The 12,701-nt window shown below is 45.5% G+C and overlaps 1 protein-coding gene across 14 annotated transcripts in view; it reads left to right on the top strand.

Annotated features, from left to right (window-relative positions):
- Window positions 1-12,701, top strand: part of LOC128750174 (membrane-associated guanylate kinase, WW and PDZ domain-containing protein 1-like) — a 55,642-nt gene that overhangs the window by 24,381 nt on the left and 18,560 nt on the right. For 5 of the 14 annotated variants that reach the window (XM_053850498.1, XM_053850494.1, XM_053850504.1 and 2 more), the window contains 11 exons: window positions 6,122-6,241; window positions 7,541-7,729; window positions 8,228-8,495; window positions 8,734-8,781; window positions 9,023-9,105; window positions 9,426-9,464; window positions 10,077-10,134; window positions 10,204-10,313; window positions 10,698-10,820; window positions 11,234-11,419; window positions 11,707-12,318. In XM_053850498.1, coding sequence (XP_053706473.1) covers window positions 6,122-6,241; window positions 7,541-7,729; window positions 8,228-8,495; window positions 8,734-8,781; window positions 9,023-9,105; window positions 9,426-9,464; window positions 10,077-10,134; window positions 10,204-10,313; window positions 10,698-10,820; window positions 11,234-11,419; window positions 11,707-12,318 — 1,836 coding nt within the window. The remainder of the gene's footprint in view (window positions 1-6,121; window positions 6,242-7,540; window positions 7,730-8,227; window positions 8,496-8,733; window positions 8,782-9,022; window positions 9,106-9,425; window positions 9,465-10,076; window positions 10,135-10,203; window positions 10,314-10,697; window positions 10,821-11,233; window positions 11,420-11,706; window positions 12,319-12,701) is intronic. The other 9 variants (XM_053850509.1, XM_053850495.1, XM_053850502.1 and 6 more) reach the window with 7 other exon arrangements.

Below are 12,701 nucleotides of genomic sequence, written 5' to 3'. Positions count from 1 at the left end.
TTTCAGAAGTGTCAGGTTTCAAATGAATGCCAATCTCTGAAGCAATATTCATACATAACATTTGTTCCCCTGACAGAAATACTTGAAATGAATCCAGTTTGTGCTGCAAGAAACATTCTACAGTGACACCGTACAGCAAAAAATATGACATGATGAGTTCATGACCAGTTTTATTAGTCAATAAAAGTCGTCGATTATTTTAGTATCGCAATCAGTCAGTGCTGCTATGTATTTAACTTCAATGGGTTATTACACCACCAAATACTTAGCCATGTTGGGCTGACATTCCCTTCCCCACTCAGCAAAGAGTGGAATCAAAATGTGACCAAAATGAGCTCAGGCAGAAGAAAACGCAGTCAACTCAATCAGAAGGTCCCAGATGTTGGATTTCCTGAGGAAGGTGTTTGCTCAGTGTGCAAAATTCAAATATTAAATGTGTTGGGGTGAGGGGAGAGTGATCACCTGATGCTCAATGGAGGAGAGAATTTAAAAACTCTGAGGCTAGAGCTTTCTATTATTACTCGGTTAAGATTGTAATCTCCAACTTCCAGTCATGTAAGTACATGTGAGTCTCTGCCAGTCCTGTGCCAAATTTAGACAATACAAACATTCACTCGGCTACATGAATGAAATATTTAGTTGGTATCCCGAGATAACAGCTTCCAGTTTAATCCACACTGATGCACCAGCCCGACAGTCAGGGCAGCAGAGAGGTTTCCAAGTGTCTTTTATTTATGGATTCTGAAGAACCGAACGACAAAAGGAAATCATTTGTTCTTGTTTAACTATCTTGAAGCAACAGTGAAGCGTGCAGAACGTTATTATGAATGTTAATTTCTGGCTGCCAAAGCAGTCAGAGTTGAGCTCTGTGCATTGTAAAAGATTCAGGAGCCAGATGGCCTCTGAATCTGCCTTTCTCTGAAGCTACATAAAATGCTCTCTTCTCTGCTGCTAGTGCTGTTTATTGCAGACGTAAACCAACATTTGAAAGGGCATTCTCTGTCACATGTGTGTCAGAACTGCAGCGTGACATTCTTATCTCCACATCAGTTCGACTGTGATTGAGGCTCAACTCTGAAAGATTCTCAGAAGGACTTTTGGTACTTTTACTACATTTCATTTATGAGGTTAAACAATGTTGGGAGCCCCACACTGCTGCCCCTCACCCTAACTGTGTCATAAGTTTTGAACCCCTGATCCTCTCTGGTTTTCTTTTTACTGTGCTACATGGGTTTCTTGACTTGTAAAGCTGAAGTCGAATCACATAAGTGAATTTGTGTTTCATTTTGGGTGTCTTATCAATTTACCTTCATCTTGACATTCGTGACATTTTTTTAAAAGATATTAGAAATTCATGTGGACTCCCATGGAGGCTAAAATTTGGCATCCATATTCAATATAATCTTGTCTCCCTTCAATCCCTGCTCTTTTTGAAAATGTTTACCTTGCGGCACTACAATACTTGTAGAAGTCGATGAAGGTTGTTTGCCTGTGAAAAGTGTGCATTGAGTGAAAACACTTTCCTACTTGCTGAACGACTTGCTTGGTAACTGAGCTTATGTTCATGAATAGATGCAGGTGTCCAGTGTGACCGAACCATGTTTGTTTGAGATTCCAGTGATTATATTTACGAATGTTCAACACTGTCGTGACGATGTCACTGAAGGTTTGTGTCCGACCAGTGAGTTCGACTGCTGAGGGTTCGTGGCACCAGGGCTGTTATGAAGGCCTCTGTATGTAGGATAGAGGATTTGGGTCATCGCACGCGGTCCACAGGCCACTGCAGGGACACATGTCCCCTGATCCGCGGCTTTTTATGAACCGCCAGCGAGGACACAACTTGGCCTCCACAACCTGCTATTTATAACTCACTCATGGAATCAACTAGCTACTGTATTTTTGTGGCGGGATTGTGATCTGATTACTGTAGAAGGTGATGCTGTGAAGAGGTTTCACGTTTAGACACTTGGCTCTAGAAGGCTTGTTCAGGTGACTTTTTGTCCAAAAACAACAGTTGAAACACTTATGCCTTTGTGTCTCCTCAGATGTTTAGTTTGTGTGGCAGAACTAGAAAGTTGTGCTTGATCCTTTTAGCGCTGCTTAGATCAATACCTGTCCCTCTCTCTGTCACACAGACATGCATGCATGCACACGTCCAGCTTCATCCCTGTCAAATGTTTCTCCCTCAGTGACACCATACCGAGGCGGAGGACCAGAGAGAGAGCATGTGCCAAGATCTAGCAGAGAGTGTGCGTCTCACTGGGCAGAGGTGTTTGTATAATGAGATGAAGGTGCAAGAACGGGAGTGGCTCATTTGTCTTAGGGCTCTAAAACTTTCTTCTTTCACATCTTTGTGAGCGGTGGTTGTGAGGGGTTTAATGCTTGGGATTTAAGGGTTTTTATTTGTTTGTTGAATAATGATAAACTAAAGTGGTAGGATGATAGATGTGGTTTCAAGTTTCAATGGTGATGAAAGGTTTATTGTTGTACTGATGCATTTTCAAAATATCAAGTTCATTGACACATTCCTTTTTCTTTATACTCCAAACCTCCATTATTATCATTTCATTTGCTACCCAAGGATTACATAAGTGTGACCGTAGGTCCATAAAAATCACTGATGTAAAGGAATGTGAGTCCAGGATCATGAGGTCTGAGCTCAAGAGAAGAGACACTTGTTCGAGTCAATCTGCTGCACTTCCTGCTGCAGAGCTACAGTACACTTCAACTTTTTAAAATGTTGTGCTGCTCTACACAGACAAGTTTGTCTTCTAAAATCTTTTAAGCATAGAATACAATAAAAATATTTGTGATTGAGACGGAGCCTGGATCTACTGAAAGTTAATAAATACACCCCAGAATGTCCCTGCAGCTCCTCACCATGCATGCTGTTCAGCCAAAAACAGGAACTATAATAGATACGTGCAGCTCCTAAACTCAGTCCACTCAGCATGTTTTGGTCTCATTTCTTGGGTGATGCACATGTTCTACCACCAGATTTCTGCCTTTGCTTTGTGTGTGTTGACCCTCTGTGCTGGAGCTCTGGAGGACATAAGTCATTTGGAAATCACATGTGCCTTGTGGGTGGAATGTCTTGCAGCCAAGTCTGAAAACAACGTGTGTCCTTTTTCATATTCATTTGAAGACCTGAGTGTCCGTCATATTGTCATAAACATTTGGAATGTACTTGTATTGCCTGATAAATGCTATTGTCATTCGATTGAGACTTTGCAGCCACATGACTCGAGTCACAAGAACCTGTAGCTGGTTGTGAAATTTAAGTGTTGTTAACATGAACGCGGGGCCCATGTTTGGTCAGTTTTGTCTTCATGTTCACCACAAAATTATTGAAGTCGTGTAGAACTCCTGAATGATGGTGAACAAGGATGGGAGAAATACCGAGTCCAAAGCTGTGCTGAACTGGCTTGTTTCTCAGTAAATAAGATGCCGTTTACACTGAAAGAGTTCAACTCTGGTTGAGCTGTTGATATGTGGTCAAGCATGAGTCAGCACATTTTGGTGCAGGTCGATTTCTGGTAGCTGGGTCAGTGAGGTTTGAAGTGTTATTTGTCTGTGTCGGTGTTTTCCTCCTGCTGTCTTGTTTGTCTCCGGCTTCCCTGATTGCTTCTCCTTGCACATGCATCGACGTCCATCAGGATTGAACATCCTTTATGCTCCAATAACACATGTGTTATGTGCTGACCCGTAACCATGGCAACAGCCTCCTGTTTCCTGCTGCACTGCATAGCTAAGCTACCTCATCTCTGGCCTGTGGCTTCAGAGTAGATATGAGATATTATTGATCCGCTAATGTAGTGGTGCTTACTCGCTGTGCTATTATGTAATAAACACAAATGTGATCTTTGAATGTTTTATGAGGCCGGGAATTAACCACATGTGCATCCAAGAGGTAACTGCACAGGGGGAATGTTTAAATACAGTTTTTCTTGAGGAGCTGGGATCATCGTATACGTAATTCCTGTGTGGCAGTGTGGTTTTCGGGTTGGACAGTCAACTCTGTAAAATATGTTTGCTCTGAGAAAGTCGGTGGTTAAGTTTTAGATGTTGTTTTCTTTCACCTCTCATGCTATATGAATAGAATTCATGCTGTGAATATATCTCTATTCACCTATTTCTTCTAAACAAGAAGTATATGAATGATACTTCTTGTTTTGAAGAAATAGGTGAAACAAAATGTTCAAGCTGATTTTAAATAACAATGAAGAGAACCTCTATGTGTTACAAAAATAAGTATTGCTTAGATTTCCTTACCGTCAAAGAAAGTCAACTACACAGGATTCACTGGTCATGATCAACAGTTTTGATCATGACCAATTGATTTGAACTTAAAGTAAAATGTGTCATTTTGTTGCATCTTCTGTGCTGTGAATGCTACAATCAAGGTAGCCGGTTTTCCCCCGGTTGTGCGGTTAGTGGCCACGAGAGGGAGACATTTGACGTGGTTTCTGAAGCGTTACTAAGTCAATGTTTCACTGTTCTTCAGCAAAGCCCGAATCGAATTCTGCTGATAAATTCCATTAACATGCAAGTATGGATGATGTATGACTGGAGTTGTATCTGAGTGAGACAGTGCATGAGGTAACTGGTTTCTCAGGGAAAGAATGAACTCACTGATGACAGTCATCGGGTTGCTGCTGAGGCCGGTTCTGCTCATTGTTTGAAATGAAGTTGGTACTCTTGACATGGTGGAGATGTCACTCTGGCTCTGCTGTTGAACACTAAAAGTATGATTTGAACAGAACAAGCTGATTGGGTCCCACCTAAATTGTTCCTTTGATACTATGAAACTCACAGATTTATTGTCATTTGTTATGCAACAAGCCAGTTCATATTTATGACAGCTTTACTTTAAACCCAAAAGTTATTTCTAAATTTGTGCCAGGTCATTATAAATGGAGTTAGATACTCAGATGTAGCACACATGCCAGGCCTCTGGGTGGCACTGTAATGTTCTAGCAACAAATGAAGAAGCACGAAAGGAATTTGAATGTGTCTGGAAATGCCATGTTTGGTGGATAAAATAAGATTTTAACTTTGTTTCTTGTTTTTATTTAATTATCAAGGGTTAGGAGAACTCGAGTTTTCCAGTTTAATTTGTTCTGATATCGCTCGTAAATCGTGTTTTCCACCATGTTGTCTGGCTGAAGGTTAAATGGACTTTTGTTCTCACTGGACAAGGATCCTTCTCTCAACAAGACGTTTATATCTGGTTCAATCGATGACCTTCAAGTTGACATCACTACCTGAGATGTCTTTGACTTCACCGCTCATGTCAGGATGCAAGGCCTGTGATGTGCAGCGTTCTCATGGACCGCAGATTGTAGATCGTGTTACATAACCGAAGCACAGCATGTTGATGTTCATGCGCCTGTTGAATCATTAAAAAGTGCAGAGTGGCCGTGATTAATAAGCAATGTGACTGAGGCATGTCACCACGTGAAGCGTCCACATGTCGCTTTCAGAGTTTTAGTGCTCGGCACGTCGACTGGGGGAACATGAAGGACTAACTTGAGGGACCACCCAGTCCTTTTGACTCCCAGACAACTTCATTTTCAGTGGAAATCAGTGAGGAGAATACAGAACAGCTCTCTGCTTTTGTGCCGCCGCTGTAAACGGTCACTTTTGGAGGACCAGGAGGAACAGCATGTTCACTAGTTTTTTGATGGCAAACATCACTTTATTAGGAAACGCAGAGAGACTGAGGTGTCTACAAATACTGTAGGTGAGAAAAACACAGCTCACACATCTGTCCTTAGGTCTCTGCATACACACAATAGCCACCTCCATTGTCCACAGCCTCCTTCAAAGTGAAACATTTACTCATCAACAGCTGATGAGATGAAGCTCAGATCCTTTAACTGTCGCCGTCATGAATATTCCTGGTGTCCATCACAAAGACTTCCGCCTGGGATTATATTGTCTGAGAATGAAAGGCTTTTATTGTGCTGCATTCAGGCATAACAGCAGTTGAGACCGTCTCAACAGGAACAAAGCAACAGTAGCTCTGACTGTCAACCGATGCAGTTTACTTTAAAACCCCCTCACACATTCACAAAAAAACCATCACAGCTCATTGTTCCATCTGCTCATCTCCACTCAGGTACCACCCGAGCCCCTCGAGACGGCGAGGTCCCAGGGGTCGATTACAACTTCCTGTCTGTGGAGGACTTTCTAGAGCTTGAGGAACGAGGCACTCTTCTGGAAGTTGGAACGTATGACGGTAAGCGCAGTGTCATGGCCTTGTCTCCCTGTTTGAGGGGAACTTCCCGCAATGTTGTGGTCATTTGTGCATCAAGCCTGACCCTTCAGAAAACACCACTATAAAGACGAGTGTGACCGGGATGAGGTCACCCCACATCTGCCCTCTGACTCTGATTAGAACCGCCATGCTGCACTAAGTCTGGTGCTGGCACCAGCCTGGTGTGAGTCTGTGTTTGTGTACGGGCTTGTGTGTCCGGGAGAGAATGTTACGACATTAATCTGCTTGGCAGCGCGTCTGCTCTGTGTTGGCACGTTCCTCCTGCTCACGCAGACAATGTCAAGTACCTGTCCACAGGTGTCTGCAGCCAAACTGATAACTGGGGAAACCTGCAGCTCTCGTGCCCACCGTCACCACCCTGCTTCATTAACACAACCTCGTCTTGAACATAAACATTATCACTCTCATCCGCTCATAATCTGAGCTAATAGTTGCATACATTTATTGGCATGAAGTCACTGTTTTTTTACTTTCGTTTTCCTGTAAGGAATCTATCAAACCTGTCTTGTAAAAACAAATTTATCTAGTATAACTTAGCTATCCAGTATATTATAAGTTATAATTATATAAGTACATTTGAGCCAGGAAGCAGGAAGGTTGTAGGTTCGAATCCAGCACTCGCTCAGCAGCAGTTACCTGATTAACACTGTGTCGTACCGTTCTCTCTAAAACACCAGGAAAAAAAAAGTATTCAATGAACTGTTTTACCAAGTGACGCACTTCTAAGACGACAGTGGAGCAAACATTGAGCCACTTGTCCTTTCTACGCACAAAACAAAGCAGTCTTTCATCTCGTTGACGTCAACAATAATAATTGAAATGAAGGTTCCATGCAATGTCGCTGTGTGTGTCCAGATGGTTGCTGCCTGGCCTGCTGGACATGTGCTGCTTATGAAGCATTAATGACACATGACTGTTGTTTATGAGAATACATGTGGAGAAGCAACAAGCTGGTTTTGTTGCCTCCTGTGTACTGTAGTGAAAGTACTTGGGAGCAATGGCCTGGTCTCCCTGAGAGCAGGCGAGCACACGACTCAATTCTGCGTCTGGTTCCTGAATGGTTGGATGAGGCTCTAAAAACATACCGTCTTGTTTAATTGTGTGTTGTTGCCTTCTGCTGCAGCAGTGTGGGCCAAAACTAGAGCAGCTACAGTCGCACGAGCTGCTTGTGATCCTGCCAGCTCTGCATGGCCCTGCTCCCCAGCTTCCTGTCTCCTCTGAGTCCTTCCCTAGCATGCTAATGTCCTCCTTGTTGCCTAGGTAACTATTATGGGACCCCCAAGCCGCCCAGGCAGCCCATCATTGGGACAGTGATTCTCAGTGATGCAGGCTCCCAACAGTCCACCCCAAAGCGCACCAAGTCCTACAATGACATGCAACACGTCCGCGTAGTGCCTGCTGACGACAACGATGACGACCAGGCCTCGGAAATGAACAACAGTTTTACAGGTGAGGGCGTCCGCCTAACCTCTGCATGCGCAGGGTTTCAGATTAGATTTTTCAGTCTGACCTGGCTTTGGGACTGAGACTAACATATCCACGTGGAAGGAGCGTGATGTCTTTTGGTGCTAGTTTGTACTTTTAATCGACACAAAACAAAGCCAATGTAGCACACACAGATACACACCAAGATTTTTTTTTAAACTTGAGGAAGTTCCAAACTTGAGTTTGAGTTCTGCTGCCTAACCAAAGAGCCCAGGGTGAATGTGGTGCTTACAACTAGGGATTCAGTAAGGAGGGGTTGGGTTCATTTGAGAGACTTGAAAGAGTTTGGGGCAGACAGAATTAGCATATTCCTGGGGTCCTTTCAGTGCACTCGCTGTGTGGGGGGAGGAGGGCTTCAGCTGTACTTGACTGCATGCTTGCTCTGTTGCCTGCAAGTGAGACGTAAACTTTATTTTTTTCTTGTGCTCTGTTGTGTGTTGTGCCTCCTGTTTTGTTGCCCAGGATCCTTAGTGCGTAGTGTCTTCCCCTCTCCTGTGTTGTACTCAGGTAACCCTAGCGACCAGGACGAGAGCCGCGGCGGCATCCTCCGGCCGTACCCCACACGTGAAAATGCTCCACCCTTTGGTCTGAACAATGCCGCCATCTCCACCGCAGACAGCGGGCAGCAGACGCTGGCAGAGCCGCAGGTCTCGCCCGAAGACCCGCTGGGACCTCTCCCTGAGAACTGGGAAATGGCCTACACGGAGCACGGAGAGCTGTACTTCATAGAGTATGTAGCACCTGGATTGTCAAGTCCCTTCTGCTCATTCTAATGTGTTTAAGTGTTTTATCTGCCCCTGTCATTTTGTGTCCGTCCAGTGGCTTGTCTTCCTCCATGATTTTGGTTTTTAGGCCTGCCCAGCCCCTCCCCCGGGCGTCACTGCTCTCCTGTTAGTCCCTGCATGTGTCCCGATCTCTAAAGGAGATCACATCACCTGACCACCTCCACCTCTCTGTCCCCTCTGCAGCACAGCAAAGACACCCCGCCAGGACATGGCTGTGTGTTATCAAAGCTTGTATGTTCATTTTTACAACTAAAGCAACCTTACCTTGTTAAAACAGAAAGTCCAGGTGGCTTGTTCTTGCTAGCTTGTTTACGCCTCTCCTCGCAGCAGATGCTTGCAGTTTTCTGTAAACTTCCTGGCTGTTTATTTGCTAATTCTTCTGAGAGTGTCGCTCCTCCTCCTGCTGCTGTTGTTGTTGTTTGTTTGTTTAAACAGTGTTGAAGTATTGTTTGATATTTCTGTGTTCTCCCAGCCACAACACAAAGACCACATCATGGTTGGACCCCCGCTGCCGAGACAAAAGCTCCAGGCCACTGGAAGAGTGTGAAGACGATGGTAAGCCACAATTAGAAACCTGCACTGTGACAGTGAATATAGTCATTCTTTATGGGCTGTAGCACGTTTGAATATCTAGAGAAACAAATGATAAAAAATGAAATAGTGACAACAGCACTTTCTCGTCGCAGCAGCAGGAAAATTTAACTGGGAAAATTGCACCATCTTGTGGTGATGTTTGAAAAGTGGTCTAAGGGTTCTTTCTTTCCCTCTGGATTTCTTTCTTTATCTGCTCTTAATTCTTTAAAACCAACCTTCCACCCCACCTTCATTCTGTCCTTCACTGACTTCCTCTGGTCATCTCTGCTTCTGACTTGGAGAAGAAGGCGTACATACGGAGGACCTGGAGAGCGATCTAGGTGAGGAACTCTTGGTCACTCCGTCATCAACACATCATCTCAGTTAGATAAGCTTCCATGGAGATGCTATGGTTGTGTAGATCCCTGATATTTTAAGGAGAGCTGCTCTTGATCTAACGCAGCAGGAGACACCGCGTGTGTCATGTCTCTAAAGACCTCGGCTTTATCTCCGCCGAGGCGGTGAAGTTAGACTGTGATCAAGAAAGCGTTGTTGAGCTGTGATGATAGATTAAGAAAGTCAGTCTGCCGAACAAGTTGAGTGGCGCTGACCAACGCAGGCAGTAACACAAGGAGGTCAAATGTTTTGTCTGAGGGTGGAATCTGAGAGGCGATCATCCCGGCGGGAGCGTATCATTTTAACGGGATCTGATCCACTGCTTCTCAATAACGTCTGAGTGTTTTGACAGGACGTTGCACAGCAAATGTTGCGGTTTTCCTTTCAGACAAATGAAGGTTGAGCTCAGGGTAAAAAGTTCTATTTAGGAATGTTGGCCACATTAAAATATCATGGTAGAAGACGAAGAGGTAACATCTTCCCTCAGGAGTGAAGGACATCAATATAGTGGTGAGAGAAGCTCTGCTAACTTGTGGTGATGGCTTCTGTGTTTTCAGAGCTTCCTCCAGGATGGGAGAGGATAGACGACCCAGTGTACGGGGTTTACTACGTAGAGTAAGTTCTTCTCTCAGTAAACACCTCGTACTGACTCGGTGCTGTCGCTGACTGTGTCGCCTCTGTCAGTCATATAAACAGGAAAACCCAGTACGAGAACCCTGTGGTGGAGGCAAGGCGCCGCAAAATCCTGGAGCAGCACCAACCGCAGCCTCCAGAAGGTGAGCGGTATATTCGAGGTTCGTTTCCTGCCCTGGCACGGCACCATTTCTTTCTTTCTTCATGTCTGTTACTGTCCTTTTAGTGCGGGCCGCACCAGGGTTTGGGCCAGAGCATGGAGTTGAACCCTCAACTCAGTAGGATCGCCATGAAGCTGGCTCCAGCCCTGGTGCTGTGTCTTTAGTGTTTTAAGTTCTTGTGATTTAAAATCATTCGTGCTGTAAAACATTCTGATTTGTGCTTTTAACATGATTGTTTCTTCAGCATTAGATCTTTAAATACTTCTCAAAGTATTTTGTGCAGTGAACAATTTTGTGGAACAAGTTGAATTGAGTCCTTAGAAGGTTGTTGAGGAACCGTGTGTCTCAGCTGTGTGTTGAGTGCGTGTGGGTTCATGTGCACAGAGTGGATAGAAGAACACTCGTCAGCCGCGGCTCCTCTGGCCAACTACGCCCCCAACCACCTGGAGACCTACAGAGACCCTCAAGTCCCACCAACTCTACCTCCCATCCCCACAGGGGTGAAACGTAAGGCCTCCTGCTGCCTTCAACTGTGCATTGTTAGTTTGGTCTGAGCAGATCGCCGTTCTCCAATGAGGCTTGAAGTTTAGAGGAAGTCCAGTGTTTCAATATTGAGGTCAACAGTCGCCACGGCTGCCGTGACTTAAGTGACTGTAAATATTACATAACGGCACCATCAGCCAATGCAAACTCCCCCCAAAAACAAATTACACAACACTGGAGATTCGCTGGAGGGAACTTGATCTTGCATTAAACATGAGGTGCTGCAATAAATTAGAATAAAGAGTCTCATACCCGAGTCTCTTTTAGATGTAAAGTTTAAGATGTGGTCTGAAGAAATATTAAAATCCTTCATAATATCCACGGCTCTCTCTCTCTGGTCGATGAATAAGTAAAGGGATGTTCTCGCCGCTCCACAGGAGGGAAACCTTTCTTCACCAGAAACCCAGCAGAACTGAAGGGAACGTTCATCAACACCAAACTGAAGAAGAGCCGACGTGGCTTTGGCTTCACTGTGGTCGGAGGCGATGAGCCCGACGAGTTTCTCCAGATCAAAAGCCTGGTGCTGGACGGGCCGGCGGCTGTGGACGGCAAGATGGAGACAGGTGCGTGACACAGATCATAAGTAGGGGGCGCTGCTTTCATTCAAGGGCATGTGATGGTTCTGCATTGCCAAAATTGTAGTTGGCCCTTGAAAGAAGCATCACTTCTCTGAAGATGACAGTCCAAGTGAAGAGAATTATTCCGATCGAGTTGAAGCAGAATAAATGTAACTTTCACAACTGATGTGGAAATGAATTCTAATGCTAAATGTATAACGTGTCTGATACTCTGTTGTCCTTAAAGTCTTAGTGAATCGAACTTCCTGATGACGCCATGTCCTGTGCTGCAGGTGATGTCATCGTGAGCGTCAACGACACCATTGTTCTGGGCTACACTCACGCTCAGGTTGTCAAGATCTTCCAATCCATCCCCATTGGTTCCATGGTGGACCTGGCGCTGTGCCGTGGCTACCCGCTGCCTTTCGATCCCGACGACCCCAACACCAGCCTGGTGACCTCTGTGGCCATCTTGGACAAGGAGCCCATCATTGTCAACGGACAGGAGACGTTTGACTCGCCGTCCAACCAGGCCGGACCAGTGAACGGCATGAGAGAGCCGCGGGCTCACAGCCCCTCTGCTGAGGTGGTGTCCAACAGCTCGCACGGCTACTCCAGTGACGTGGTCACGCTGGCCTCGTCCATAGCCACGCAGCCCGAGCTGATCACCATCCACATGGAGAAGGGGGACAAAGGGTTCGGGTTCACCATCGCGGACAGCTTGACGGGAGGAGGACAGAGAGTAAAACAGATCGTGGACTATCCTCGCTGCCGGGGGCTGAAGGAAGGCGACATTCTCATGGAGGTTAACAAGAGGAACGTCCAGAACATGAGCCACAACCAGGTGGTGGACCTGCTCAGCAAATGCCCCAGAGGGAGCGAGGTGACCATGCTGGTGCAGAGAGGTGAGTCCCTTCGGTGTGGTGAATGCTGTAATGTGATGCGAGTCTGCCAGAGAGTAAACAGTAGGAACTGCTGGCACCAGGAGGGACGTGAGAGAGAAGTGCGGCGAAGAGTAGGTGTCGATTTTTGAGAACGCTTGGGTTGAAGCGAGTGCTGGAGAGACGATGGGCACAGTTAGCTGAACAGATGAACGTGGGCTGGAGTGGGAGGCTCGATGAAAAGGTAGACTGGATGAATGTGGGGCATTTTTCGGGTCACGGCTTGTGTAGGACATGAATATAGACGCTACAACACACACAAAAGAGAAAATCTCGAGCTGCTGTCATTCATCACCTTTCAGAATCTGCTGCCACTTTTCCATGAGCTGTCTCACAAACCCGCCGCA

Source organism: Synchiropus splendidus, chromosome 18, assembly GCF_027744825.2.
Source record: "Synchiropus splendidus isolate RoL2022-P1 chromosome 18, RoL_Sspl_1.0, whole genome shotgun sequence".
Lineage (NCBI taxonomy): Eukaryota > Metazoa > Chordata > Actinopteri > Syngnathiformes > Callionymidae > Synchiropus > Synchiropus splendidus.
The sequence above is the reverse complement of the archived record's forward strand: the minus strand, read 5'-3'. Positions and strand labels throughout refer to the sequence as shown.